The sequence below is a fragment of the Squalius cephalus genome, assembly GCF_949319135.1.
Source record: "Squalius cephalus genome assembly, chromosome: 3".
In the NCBI taxonomy this organism is placed as follows: Eukaryota; Metazoa; Chordata; class Actinopteri; order Cypriniformes; family Leuciscidae; genus Squalius; species Squalius cephalus.
The window spans coordinates 55,846,881-55,862,033 of NC_137124.1; the positions used below are offsets into that span (position 1 = coordinate 55,846,881).

At 38.0% G+C, this 15,153-nt stretch overlaps 1 protein-coding gene across 1 annotated transcript; it reads right to left on the reverse strand.

Annotated features, from left to right (window-relative positions):
- Positions 1–390: 390 nt before the first annotated feature.
- On the reverse strand, positions 391–12,796 carry bco1l (beta-carotene oxygenase 1, like). The gene is made up of 11 exons (XM_079865357.1): positions 12,598–12,796; positions 10,287–10,415; positions 9,991–10,120; positions 9,755–9,902; positions 9,500–9,647; positions 5,079–5,299; positions 4,675–4,941; positions 3,451–3,556; positions 3,264–3,358; positions 3,023–3,134; positions 391–1,229 (listed from the first exon to the last, which is right to left on the reverse strand). Exons 1-11 carry the CDS (start codon positions 12,689–12,691, stop codon positions 1,072–1,074), a joined length of 1,608 nt encoding a protein of 535 aa, XP_079721483.1. The 5' UTR covers positions 12,692–12,796; the 3' UTR covers positions 391–1,071.
- Between the last annotated feature and the right edge of the window lie 2,357 nt (positions 12,797–15,153).

Consider the following 15,153-nt stretch of genomic DNA (forward strand, 5'->3'; position numbering starts at 1 on the left):
GTATGTACTGTATGACCTCATCTTTTGTAATAGCTAGAAAATTCTCACACCATATGTTGATGTTTCAACTGACAAACTAATAAACCTAAGTACTTGAACAACCTCCATGGACCCATTTAAAGTAGGCCTGTTAAAGTTTGGTGACATGAATAACTTGTGATATGAATAATAACTCAGATCACGTGGCTTGCTGAGGAAAGATGTGCTGATACTTTTACCCAATCAGAGTTATACTAAGCATGAAAAAAATCCTATAGCCTCATATTCAAGGAAGATCCTGCATGTAGGGAGACTTGAAGAAACATTAGGCACCACATAGTGCCGGTCCCTGGCAATTAAACCCACACATATGAGATTGAAACACGCCATTGGCTGAGTCCTATCAGATTTGTGATTAATAATAAACTAATTTATTTATAGTTATCCAAACTGTACATTGCTCTTTCTGAACTTTACCCTCAATATTAGTCCAAAGTCATTGCATAATCAGCATCAGAAGTAATTGGCTGCTCTTTATTCTCTGGATAAGATGTCAAAACATTTTTAATGGCACCACAATACAAATAATTACAGTAAAATAATGTTTTACAGCTTTAAACTCAATGAACAGATAATCTTAAATTGCATGCATCACAATAGCCTGTTTAATGGACAGAATGTCTATAAAAATGATCATTCATTTAGCCGATGCTTTTATCCAAAGCGACTTACAAATGAGAAACATATTAGCGCCGCTGTAACAATACATTTGTGGCCAGGGTTATTAAACGGCTAGATTAGGAATAATAAATAACAGGATTTACAATTTAAAATCCACTCAATTGTCACAAACAATTAAGGAGAGATAATTTTATATAATCATGTTACAATGTAACAATAGCCTGTTTTACAGAATGTCTGTAAAAATATAATACAATTTACAATAATGAAAAAAATAATTAATATACTCATTTCTCTTTTTAGATCTTGTTTCTCTTCTTATATTTCATATACATAAATGTACAAATAAACAAATAAGAATTGTTCTTTAAACCCTTCACAATGGGTTGGTGCATCATTTTGATGTCCATTTTAGGTAGACTTCTCATGGATGAAAAGCCCATGCAGGTCCACATGAATAGTAGCATCAATGGTAGCGCGAGCGATCTCCTCAAAGGACTTAGCGTCCAGGACCACTAGGAAAGGTGGCTTTTGGGGATTGAATGAAACCACAGAAGACAGGATAATACCTGAAAATTAGGAAAAATCACTTACTGAATGTTTTGTCAAGATATAGTGAGAGTTGCCTAATCATCATGGAACCTCATAACTGACCAATTTGGAAGCCTCATAGTGACATCCGTCAGCTGGAGTGCCCTTAAAGGAGAACTCCGGTCAATTTTAACATTGAGCTCATTTTTTTGTAAATTGGAGTGCTGTCAGTACAGAGAACAACGACAAAAATCGGTGTTGCCTACACCGTGTTATCCTCTTTTTAAAATTTGCACCCTGTTGACTTCAGTGGGGCAAGTTTTAAACCTGCTTTTAGCCTCTTAACATCCTTGATGTGTCATTACAAGTGCACAGGTCATGTGAGTGATTCCTTCAGAGTGAACGCGGGTGAATCTGACTGCAGTAGATGTGAAAGATATTAATAAAAATGATGTTATTTCAGCCAGCGCACATACCTGTATTTACATCCTGTTTTCGGTCGAAGTCCACAGTAATCGATTGTTGAGTTCACGCGCATAGGTTTAGTACGTACGATCATGCTCGACAATTGACTACTATGGACTTTGACCGAAAACAGGATGTAAATACAGGTATGTGCGCTGGCTGAATTAACATAATTTTTATTCATATCTTCCACATCTACTGCAGTCAGATTCACCCGCGTTCACTCCGAAGGAATCACTCACATGACCTGTGCACTTGTAATGACACATCAAGGATGTTAAGAGGCTAAAAGCAGGTTTAAAACTTGCCCCATTGAAGTCAACAGGGTGCAAATTTTAAAAAGAGGATAACACGGTGTAGGCAACACCGATTTTTGTCGTTGTTCTCTGTACTGACAGCACTCCAAATTTACAAAAAAATGTCTCCTTTAATCTCCATCCCGACTCCTGGGCCTTCCCATTGTGGACCTCATTTCCCAGTGTCCGAGTGTGATTACCCTTGTTAAAATCTGCCTATTTAAGCCCTGTGTTTTCATTCTCACTTTGCATAGTCTTGTTTTGTGTAACACTGCCATTCTGAGTGCCTCTTTCCTTTCCTTTCCTTTCCTTTCCTTTCCTTTCCTTTCCTTTCCTTTCCTTTCCTTTCCTTTCCTTTCCTTTCACTTGTTCTTGTTCTTGTTCTTCGCTCATTGTCCTGGATATCATTGTTTGCCTGTGTTTTTGGACCCTATCGTAAGTTTGGATTGTTTGCTTTATCGTTTTGCCCTTATGCCTGTTATATGGATTACAATTCTGGATTGTCCCAATAAAGCTGAATTTGGATCTTCAACTCAAGTCTCGGAGCAGTTCGTGACACTCATCTTCATGTGCCACACAATTTTAACAAAGAAGAATCAACTTGCAATTGATTAAATAGTTAAATTAAATAGAGTTCAGTCATGACAACACTGAATACTTTTAAACATGTTAATGTATTTGGTTTTGGTGGACTTATTCTGCTATACTGCTGCTGATTCAGAGCAAGAATGACTTGCTACTGCTAATAGATACACAGACACACTGCTGAGAGCATGTAAGTTATGCTGCTGCTGCATAGACATACAGTATATAAATCCCGTAGGCAGGTGGAGCTGGGGAAGTGGGAGGGTTTTAGAGGAACTACCCTATCCTACAGCAAACATTCATCTTTTGCCATGTGCTAATGATGTGTGATTGCTAGCAGATTGCATGTGAAGGATTTGAGCCATCTAGAGTTTCATGACTGAACTAGTTAACTGTTTTCAAATCTTTTACTCTGTCAGCCTGCATTATGCAGAAACATTCTTCATATTTTGCAAAAATGTCCAATATTTCCACTAAATACTCACCATCATCTTCTTCAACAGCATCCGGAGATGCCACAAACACTGGCTCAGATGGGTAACATTCCTCCTCTGTCCACACTTTATGTGTCCTGGTAACTATGTCCACTTTTGCGATCTATGCAACAGGAGAAACTACTAATAAATCATTGCATTTTTTGCAAAAACCGTTGATGTGGTCTTATAGCTCAACTGGCTAAACAAGGTTCAAGTAAATACAAATGTCCAGAATGCTAGAAATATATACCTTGCTTGGATAGGGTGACCAATCCACCCTGGTGCCATAGAAGTATCTGTACTTCTTACTGTTGAATTTGTAGTTGATACCTGGTAATTCTAGACCTGTGATCATACAAGAAACACACAGTAAGTCAACATGAGAGAAAAAAAAAGTCATGAAGTCATCAAGATCAAGTTCTAAATTTAGGAATCACCCTCAAAAATAGTGTCAGAGGTGCAGTAGAGTGAGCCGTCCTCCTGCAGCACTGCTGTGGCCGTTGTGTCCGGCAGCACGACCAGGTTGGTGCCCGGGGGAGTTTCCTGATATCATAAGGAAAAAGGATTGTTAAATTAAGGCAAATCTAATCAAATAAAAGACTTTAGGTATGCAAAGACGGTGCACTCATATCACTATGAATGGGAGAAAGTGCAACGCGCAATATGGCCGAATAAGTCCCGTCTGCCGTCTTCTAAATAAAAGAGCCAATCACCAATTGGTAAAGTCATCGCGTCACTGCAGCTGGCGGCTGATTTAAAGGCACACTATGCAAGATGTGTACCTTAATATAACAGCTTTGAAGTCATTTCCATGGTAAACGAACTCATTGTAGGGCGAATCATCCCGATAGCAAAGCAGGCGGGGACGCCGCTGGCAAAACCTGCAATGCAAGTTTGAGAGGTGGCGCCCCGCCAAATCTCGCGACAATCACGACTTGCTTTACGGCACGACGTCACATACATCAACAACATATGAAGCAGCCTCTGTGGAAGACACTAGCACGCATTTCAGACGTGAATCATGGCAGAGTCGATGAAGAAAACGAAGAAAGCGGGGAGGGGATCGGGCCGTGAGTGCAGAGACGGCTCTGCGTGAGTGGTATTTACGACAGTAACGTTAAATACAAGTACCCCTAGAGTTGCTGTTTGACAAAAACGGAAACTGCATAGTATGCCTTTAAAAACAATCAGTGTTCTGAGACGAGCGCGTATGACTACACATGCGCAGTGGCTGGTCCAGACTGAAAAAGGCAGTTTTTCGTCATGATTTGAACATTTAGAAACAAAATTTATGAGACAGTTGTCGTCAGATTTCATTGGTGATTTCAAACATGAAATTTAATCGTAATCTTGGTGAACAGCTTTGGAGAATTTGATGTTTCCCCATTCAAAGAGACAGGAGCTGTACTGGCATGACTGAAATAGATGCCCGAACGTTATTTCAAAGATGGCCGCCGAGTGAAATGACTTGCCTTAAAGGGACTTTGATCAAATCTAAGTGCATATGGAATCTGAAATTTGGTCATAATTTAGTTGGATTCCATTTGATAAAATTCATAATTATATACAGAAAAATGTGGAAGAGTTTTCTTGCTCCAACTCGTCCATAAAGACTAAGGAATGATGCCTTATGCAATTCAATCCTTTTTACTGTATATTACCTTGTCTATGTTGAGAGGAAGGACAAACCGCTGGCATGTTGGTCGAGAGAAGTCCTTGTTGGTCTCTATAAACTCTGCAACATCTTGCTTCATGTTGTGTAGATAGAACATATTGTACAGATTGCTGTCCTGGTATGTAATCAAGTCAAAGACGACATGGCCATCTTCCTCATAAGCATTGATGTGATGGAAGACCACAAATGGGTCTGCGTAGTACTTTGTGCTCACAGTTTTCCCAGTCTTCCTATTGATCAGATGGATCAGTGTCTATGTGGTGATCAAAACCAACAGTTGTTAGATTATTTTGGACAGTTACTGAAGCATTTAAAGAATGGATAAAGTACTATTTTAGATGATTTTACTATTTTAAACAAACAAAAAAAAAAAAAAAAATTTTTGCTCACAATGTCATCTTTGTCGAATTTCAGGCAACTGCCCCAGTTGACATCTCTGAAGTAAGCTGTGGCCAGTTTGAGGATATCCAGCTTGAAGGCCTGCTCCACAAAGATAATGTAGTTCTCCGTCATGCCAAAGCTGTGGAAGTAACTTGGGAACAACGTGGAGCGGAAAGGAATGGAGCAAATTTGCTCCACCTTCCTGAGGGCTGGCTTATCCTTCCCTTTATCTGCAATAAGAATTGCATACATTATGTAGGTGTTCTTTCTGAAATCTATAGTATTCTTCGCTTTTAGGGGTCACACTTGTGATTTTTGACTGTTGAAACAGACTGAAGATAATAAGCGTAAAATATTTTGTTTGTTTGTGTTAATTAAACGAATGTACTTCATTTTGTTTCTATAATAATTATTCTTTAATATTTCGTATTTTGTGTGGATTTCATTGTACTAGACAATAATTACCTCTAACTGTTTATATATATATAAAATAATACAAATATGTGACCCTGGATCACAAAACCAGTCATAAGTTGCACGGGTATATTTGTGGCAATAGCCAACAATACATTGTATGGGTCAAAATTATCGATTTTTCTTTTATGCCAAAAATCATTAGGATATTAAGTAAAGATCATGTTCCATGAAGATATTTTGTAAATTTCCTACCGTATATATATAATATATAAAACATTTATTTTTGTGAGTGAATGCCGCACAATCGCGAACATAAAATGGACAACTTTAAAGGCGATTTTCTCAATGTTTAGATTTTTTTTGCATCCTCAGATTCCAGATTTTCAAATAGTCATATCTCGGCCAAATATTGTCCTATCCTAATAAACCATACATCAGTGGAAACTTATTTATTCATTTTTACACTGATGTATAAATCTCAATTTCAAAAAATTTACCCATGTGACTGGTTTTGTGGTCAAGGGTCACATATTAAAAAAACTATTTTATTTTATTTTCATTTAGCCTAATACAGGTTCTGTTTTCCCTGTTCCCATCTACCGGAGTTTTCCTGTGTTGCTTTGTTAGTTTCCTTGGTTGTTAATTAGTTCCACACATCTGTTCTGTTTTCCGTTGATTACTCTATATGTATTTAAGCCCTCAGTTTCCTCAGTCCATTGTCCTGTATCCTTCGCGTTTCATGTGGTTGAGTTATTCTGTTCTCCTGCATTCTTCTAGTGGTATCTGGATTAAAGAGTACTTGTTTGTACTCCATTTGTCGTGCGCTCATTACGACAGCCACATATTGTGACATATATATAAATACACAATATACAAGGCTGTGAATTCACTTGTTGCTTATAAGAGTATATTCAGACATAATTACTTTTATGAGGTTATGCATTTGGATATATATTTAGAGATTATCGAAGACTGCTTTATCGTGGCTGATTTGTATGTTGTACCCCAAAAAATTGCTGTGTATTTTTTGTATTTCCTATGCTGGTCATTTTTGACCGTGGCGATCACAAGTGTGACTATTTTTTTATGAAAAACAAAAAGAAGAATCCGCACACCAAACAAACTCAAAGTTCAAGGTCCACTGAAAAATATTGTACTTAAGATTCTCATATAAAGCGACAACAAAATACCTAACAAATATGTGACTGTGCACAAAAAAGAAAAAGAAAACAAAGAGCAAACGTTTCAGTCCATCTTGGACTATCTTCAGCACTTTTTCAATGGACCTTGAACTTTGAGTTTGTTTCGTGTGCTGATTCCTCTTTTTATTTATAAACTGAATCTACAAACCCAAAAATACTTTACATATAGAAACTGTTTCATATTTTTTGCCAGCTGACAATTAGTCTTTTCTAATCATGTCTAAAATTGTTTGTGTGTTCATATAGCAAATATGACAAAAGTCACTAAGTTTGGTACCATTTAAAAAATTCCAAACGTAAATTTTTAGTCCCATCAAAGGGTTCAAAACAAGTTTAAAGACCCGTCCACACCCAGGATGATAACTATAATGATACTGATATAGTTTTAAAAATCTTTCTAAATGTAAAAGAATAGCAGAGTCCACACCACAATTATAACGATAACAGCACAGATAAACAATATCATTGGAATTACTTTCAGATTGATTTTTTCCAGCTGATGAATGATTAACAGCCAATCAGAATCCACCCTGTTTTGAAGAGCTTGAGCATTTAAAGCAGCAGATGACAAAACTGCAGAACAAACGAATAAACGTTAGAATAATTTCGTTAGAATAAACTAAACAATGTTGAACGTCGGTGGGGACGCTAATTGTAACGGTCACCAGCTGGAGTGAGGGCCACCAGAGGGCACTCCACACCAGACTATTATCACTCCCTCGCAAACTACATTTCCCAGAACTCACTGCCCGGACTCATCATCACTGATTGCATTCACCTGTATCTCATTACCTTGTTAGTTTCAGCCTGTTTATTCCATGTTCACTCATTGTGAAGTTTTGAGTGTGTCTCACTGCCTTTCTGAGCATTCTCCCTGGTTTCATGTCTCTTGGTTTTTTGGATTTCTTGCCCTGTTCCCTGGATTACTCTTTTGTAGGGATGGGGAAATGAAGCCTCATGAATCACTGAGGCTTTCCCCTGACTGTTCCGGGAAAAGATTCAAAGCTTCGAGAGTGTCGAGAACAGCGCCGAGAACAGCGCCATCTGGTGCTTATTTAAAATAAAGCAGCCAGAAGCCTGTGTTAGAAGCTCTGGCAGATGAAGCAACCCCAACACACTCCATAGTTTCAATGTTATGTGTACAAATAAAAGCCTTACATGTTTGTGTTTGATTTGTTCATTAAATAAATTCATTTTCCCATTAAAGTGTGACAATAAAATATAATAGCTTATAAGCTTATATGATTCAATAAGATTTAATGTAGGCCTTTTTTCTCTCTCTCTCTCTCTCTCTCTCTCTCTACAATGAATAAGGACATTGTCTGATAGGATCATCTGTTATTAAATGTCAATATCAATAATTGTAAATATCAACCAAACTGAGGCAACAATGACTCGTTAAATACGATCTGAAGTTCGAGCCTTCTGACACCCAAAGCGAAACGCGCACGTGACTGGACAGAAAGTGAGGCTTCGTTTGTCATCGATCACGTGACTCTAGTAAACGAATACACGCCTCTACAAATTGTGTCGCTTATGTGATACGCGCATCGAAGCTTCAGTGTCATATGTAACATCACTACTCTTATGCCTCTGACCCCTGCCTGGTTTGTTTGTTTTTACAGACTGCCTGCCTGTGTTTGACCTATTGCCTGTTCTTTGGCTTATGCCTTAAATAAAGCTGCATTTGGATCTCAACCTTCGTGTAGTTCATGATAGCCAGTGAACAGGGCAAGAAATCCAAGAGACATGAAACCAGGGAGAATGCTCAGAAATGCAGTGTGACACAAACAAAACTTCACAATGAGTGACCATGGAATAAATAGGCTGAAACTAACAAGGTAATGAGATACAGGTGAATGCAATCAGTGATGATGAGTCCGGGCAGTGAGTTCTGGGAAATGTAGTTTGTGGAGTGACAATAGTCTGGTGTGGAGTGCCCTCTGGTGGCTCTCAAGGGCACTCCAGCTGGTGACCGTTACACTAATATAGTTATTGTTATAGTTGTCTTTATAGTTATTGTTCTTGGTGTGAATGTGTCTTACGAGATTAAAGGAGAACTCCGGTCAATTTTAACATTAAGCTAATTTTTTTGTAAATTTGGAGTGCTGTCAGTACAGAGAACAACGACAAAAATCGGTGTTGCCTACACCGTGTTATCCTCTTTTTAAAATTTGCACCCTGTTGACTTCAATGGGGCAAGTTTTAAACCTGCTTTTAGCCTCTTAACATCCTTGATGTGTCATTACAAGTGCACAGCCATGTGAGTGATTCCTTCAGAGTGAACACGGTGAATCTGACTGCAGTAGATGTGAAAGATATTAATAAAAATGTTGTACATCCTGTTTTCGGTCAAAGTCAATAGTAATCGATTGTCGAGTTCACGCGCATTGGTTTAGTACCTATGATCATGCGCGTGAACTCAACAATCGATTACTATGGACTTCGACCGAAAACAGGATGTAAATACAGGTATTTGCGCTGGCTGAATTAACATCATTTTTATTAATATCTTTCACATCTACTGCAGTCAGATTGACCCGCGTTCACTCCGAAGGAATCACTCACATGACCTGTGCACTTGTAATGACACATCAAGGATGTTAAGAGGCTAAAAGCAGGTTTAAAACTTGCCCCATTGAAGTCAACAGGGTGCAAATTTTAAAAAGAGGATAACACGGTGTAGGCAACACCGATTTTTGTCGTTGTTCTCTGTACTGACAGCACTCCAAATGTACAAAAAAATGAGCTCAATGTTAAAATTGACCGGAGTTCTCCTTTAACATGGTCTAATGCTATTTCTCTGGTTACCTGAGGCATTGGCGGGCACCTTGAAAATAACATATTTCGGTCTGCCAAAGTTCATAATGGCAGTGCCCATGTTGTACGTGTTCCCTTCATCATCATAGTGAGGGTGTGCGGTTGCCAAGTTGAGGGCGATATGGTTTCTGTAGTTCGTCTGAAAAGATAATAAAGGACAATTTATCAGCAGCAAATTGAAAAAAAATATCTTGAGATGCAGTTGGTAGAACAAAGAATTGAAATAATGAACACATTTGGACTCACTCTTCCTAATGTGTCGAGTGTCAGTGGGTCAATTTTGTTAATGTAGTTCACTTCTGATGACGCGTAATAATCTTCACCATATCTTATGATGTTAATGAGATTATTATCTGTGAAATCCGGAATGGCGTTCACCAGGTAACTGAAGGCTCTACAAAGCAACACGAAGCAATTATCCAGGTCATTTTGATTGGATTTAATACAAAATTGAAAAAGTCCAGAAAGAATGATCTTTTTACTTGGAGAATATATTCTTGCAGGGATCTGGGTACACCATGGTCCCGAATTCAGACACAACGATCCTATCGGCAGCAATGTTCTTTTTGAATGTTTCACTCTTCAAGAATTTGCTCCTGTAAAACACATCCCCTGGAAAATGACAATTTAACTGTTTATGGCTCATCCAACACTCTGTTAACACTTTCCTAGATATAGTAAAATGACACATGCACCTTGCAGATTTCTGCAACAATGTTCATTGTAGTACTTTTCATAAATGTAATTTAAAAGGTTCTTGCCCATGCACCCGACGTACCATCTTTAAAGGTGAAACTGTGAATGAGTGCCATTCCATCAAACCAGTGCTTGTATGAAGTGTTACCAACTGAGAACAGACCAGGACCATTGCGCAAAAGTGTCCCCTGAAGCCATGGTGGGATGGAGCCTAAATAAAGCAGACAATGCAGTGTGTGAACTGAACAGGCCATTGAGGTTATAGTGTAATGTGGCTTTCAACAAATCTATGAGAAGTATGTCAATTCAGGGAGCAAAAAGGTGCACAATTACAGTATTTGGGTGGATGATTAGTCCAAAGTAATATGTGACCCTGGACCACAAAACCAGTCACATGGAGCAATTTTATGAAATTGAGATTTAAACATCATATGAAAGCTGAATAAAGCTTTCAATTGATGTATGGTTTGTTATAGGACAATATTTGGCTGAGATACAACTATTTGAAAATCTGGAATCTGAGGGTGCAAAAAAATCGAAACACTGAGAAAATCGCCTTTAAAGTTCTCCATTTATGTTGGTGATTGTGCTGCATTCACTCACAAAAATAAATGTTTTATATATTTACAGTAGGAAATCTACAAAATTTCTTCATGGAACATGATCTGTACTTAATAGCCTAATGATTTTTGGCATAAAAATCTGTTGGCTATTGCCACAAATTTACCTGCGCGACATGTGACTGGTTTTGTGATTCAGGGTCACATATGGTTGTTTGTCCAAGTTGTGAAATTTGGTATGCTGATTACGGTGAGTCTCAATGTGCCGGCAATAATTCTGGGATTAGTATCTCAAAATTGAATGGGATTTTCATATTTACTTCTGGAACCGGACTGTTGCACTCTATGATTGGTGGATATTTTTCTGCAGGATCATAGGTAGGTAGTGTATAGTTCTTCACCACCAGGAATTGCAATTTTAAAAGTTTTATTTTATTTTTATTTATTTTATTTTTATTATTATTATTTATTTTTTACATTTTAATTAAGATGAAAAAACGTGTAGCAATGGCTTCAACAGAAAGTCTAAGATTTAATGGCTCACTGAAATGCCTTGAAACGAGCAGCATCATTCAATATGTTGATATTTCCACTGAAACAGGAAGACAGGGCGGGACATATCGAACAGCTATTAGATTCTAGAGAGCATTTGATTGGACAGAAAATCAGATGAGAAGCTGATGTCATCAAAATCAGTTTCACTTTATTTTGATGGTCCCTTTTACACATTCTGTTGACTATAAGTAAGGTTGCACCTACATGTCTACTATCTCTCATTAGAGTGTAAGTAGAGTATAAATACACTGGTAGGGTTACGGTTAGAATAAGTTGACATGTAGTTGCAAAGTTACTTATAGTCAGTAGAATGTCTGTTAGAGCATCACAATAAAGAGTTAGCAGATATTAAACAGACAGTCTACTAATACTGTTATGACAGTTAGTTAGTTGACATGTAGTTGGTTGGTTAGTTAGTAGAATGTTCAAAAAGGACCATCAAAATAAAGTGTTACCTCAAAATCATTGATCCATATTTGCATAGGCCTAAGTGAAATACTGTAAAGCTTTGAATGCTTATATCTTCTAAATGCGCATTTTGTCAATGTTTTGGAGCACACTGGGTTATATAACAGTAAGGCTAACATAGTGAATACTAAAAGCCCAAAAAAAACTTTAATTTTTATTTATTTTTTATTCAAATAAAAGTTTTTGCACGTTTAAATAAGATGCAAATATTCCCCATATCTATACATGTAGCCTATTTTAAAAACTGTGTGAAAGGGTTTTGTGAACTGGTTCAAACGATTCATCGAAAAGGTCCAGCCCAGAACGACTCGGACGCATAGCCTACTACAAATGGTCAAATTCCTTGTTCCGTAGACAAACCAATGTATAAGTTCTTTCACAAATGTGCATTTAAAAAAAACGCACAGTTTTCCATTGCTCTTGCTGCAAGTTAAAGGATTAGTTCAGTTCAAAATGAAAATTCTGTCATCATTTACTCACCCTCAAGTTGTTTCAAACCTGTGTGAATTTCTTTCTTCTGCTGAACACAAAAGAAGATGAAGAATGTTGGTAAGCAAACAACCCCATTGACTTCCACGGTATTTTCTTTTTCCTACTATGGAAGTCAATGGGCCGGTTCAACACCGCAATATATTCCTTTGTGTTTAGCAGAAGAGAGAAATTCACACAGGTTTGAAACAACTTGAGGGTGAGTAAATGATGACAGAATTTTCATTTTTAAGTGAACTATTCCTTTAACATCTGGCCTTGAGGATATAGCTCGTCACAACAGTGTTCCTTACATGAAAATGTCCACTTCAGAAACTTTACCTGACACGTCTGCTTTAAGCGGTTCCGGTGTCTCCACTCCGTTTCTCCAGAAAAAAGACAACATGCTGAGCAGAAGCTGAGCGGTCAATGACATAACTGTGCTGCCACAGGCTGATAATACACACACACGTTAGTACGGTATCTCACACATACACTCCGTCACCATAGTTGCGTTTCTGAATCATTATGTAACAGCTGCAGAGTTCCTCTTAGGAAACAAGTCAGTGTAAACGAGGACAAGTTCACCGAAGTTTGTACTCTCCTGAACATTTCACGGTCTTAGTGGAGCCTTATACCACTGCTTTTATTAAGATTAATCCATATTCGTGTTACTGTAAGCAACAGATTTAACCAATTACATTGAACACAGTTGACATAACTCACTAATGTAACAAGTTTGTTTTCGTTTCATATATTTAATCATAAAGCTAACGTATACATTCACAGATCTGACAATAAACAGATTAATTCAAAAGTAGCCTATTTAGGAAGAATTCAGTGTGTAGCACTTATTCAGATGGCTGATGCATGTATAGCACAAATAGTAAAGCATAAACACCATGGAAAATGAATGAAGGTAAATTGTAGGCTATGAACCTGCATGATAAACAAATAAACAGAGCTTGCCAGTAGCCTACGCAAATGTCAATGCACTTTTACCTCAGTCTAAAAGAAAAACAGTTTTGATAAGGGTTTAGTAGTGTGCCAGGAATTTTATTTGCCATTTGTTGATTGTCAGTTGTTGGTTATGATTTTTTAATTGCATGAGATATTAAAGTGCCCCTATTATGCTTTTTCAAATATATAAACTTTTGTGCAGTGTGTAATATAGCTAGTTGTTTGTAAATCTAAAAGGTCTGCAAAGTATTAAAGATCAAAGTTGCACGACAAATAAAGTAATTTTCTCCTAAAAGAAAGAATCGATTCTGAACTGCTGAAATGAGTTGACAGCAATTACAGTCTCACTTCTTATGAGGTATCTGCGTAACAATGTAACAAATTTACATAATGCAAGCCTATGTTCTTCATTGGCTGCATGTGAACAACGTCTAATTCGACCCGCCCTCAAACACTGTAGTTGTGCCTTGGTTTGTGTTGTTGACATGTCGAGAAGATGCTGTTTTCAGCGCTGCAATTTCACTTTGCATGCACTTCAAAAGGATGAACGCTGGAATTGATACGAAGTAACCAACGCCGAGGAAGCCTCTGGAGCTGAAATTCTGATATGGTAATTGGTGGTTCATTTTCGACACATGCTGTAAGCAATAGACCAATCACAACAGACTGGGCCTTGCTGACCAATCAGAGCAGAGTAGGCTTGCGAAAAGGAAGAGTTTAGAGAGACTGGCAGTGTGTCTGAAATCGTATACTGAGTAGGTACTACATTTGAATTGGAATTTACTTTGTGACTGTTAAAAAAGTATGTTATATTGAAAACCATGTATTTGGACATATTCTGTTGGCCTACTGTTTTTCTCATATTGCAGGGAAGTATTCGATTTCGGATGCAGTGTGAGTCTTTGAACGTCAGGAGCATACTGAACATCAGAAGCATACTGAACATCAGGTGCATACTGAACATCAGAAGCATACTGAACATCAGGTGCATACTGAACATCAGGAGAATACTGAACATCAGGTGCATACTGAACATAAGGTGCATACTGAACATCAGAAGCATACTGTACATCAGGTGCATGATGAAGCATACTGAACATCAGGAGCATACTGAACATCAGGTGCATGATGAAGCATACTGAACATCAGGAGCATACTGAACATCAGGTGCATACTGTACATCAGGTGCATACTGAACATCAGAAGCATACTGAACATCAGGAGCATACCGAACATCAGGAGAATACTGAACATCAGGTGCATACTGAACATAAGGTGCATACTGAACATCAGAAGCATACTGTACATCAGGTGCATGATGAAGCATACTGAACATCAGGAACATACTGAACATCAGAAGCATACTGAACATCAGAAGCATACTGAACATCAACATCAGAAGCATACTGTACATCAGGTGCATGATGAAGCATACTGAACATCAGGAGCATACTGAACATCAGGTGCATACTGTACATCAGGTGCATACTGAACATCAGGTGCATACTGTACATCAGGTGCATACTGAACATAAGGTGCATACTGAACATCAGGTGCATACTGAACATCAGGTGCATATTGTACATCAGGTGCATACTGAACATCAGGTGCATACTGGACATAAGGTGCATGATGAAGCATACTGAACGTCAGGAGAATACTGAACATCAGGTGCATACTGAACATAAGGTGCATACTGAACATCAGAAGCATACTGTACATCAGGTGCATGATGAAGCATACTGAACATCAGGAGCATACTGAACATCAGAAGCATACTGAACATCAGAAGCATACTGTACATCAGGTGCATGATGAAGCATACTGAACATCAGGAGCATACTGAACATCAGGTGCATGATGAAGCATACTGAACATCAGGAGCATACTGAACATCAGAAGCATACTGAACATCAGGTGCATGATGAAGCATACTGA

Excerpts from the sequence above, each read along its gene's own strand:
- bco1l (XM_079865357.1), bottom strand. The coding sequence starts at position 12,691 with ATGTCATTGACCGCTCAGCTTCTGCTCAGCATGTTGTCTTTTTTCTGG. Across the intron at positions 10,121-10,286 it reads CAGTTTCACCTTTAAAGATG|GGGATGTGTTTTACAGGAGC; the intron begins GTACGTCGGGTG and ends GTCATTTTCCAG. Across the intron at positions 3,359-3,450 it reads CTCTGACACTATTTTTGAGG|GTCTAGAATTACCAGGTATC; the intron begins GTGATTCCTAAA and ends GTATGATCACAG.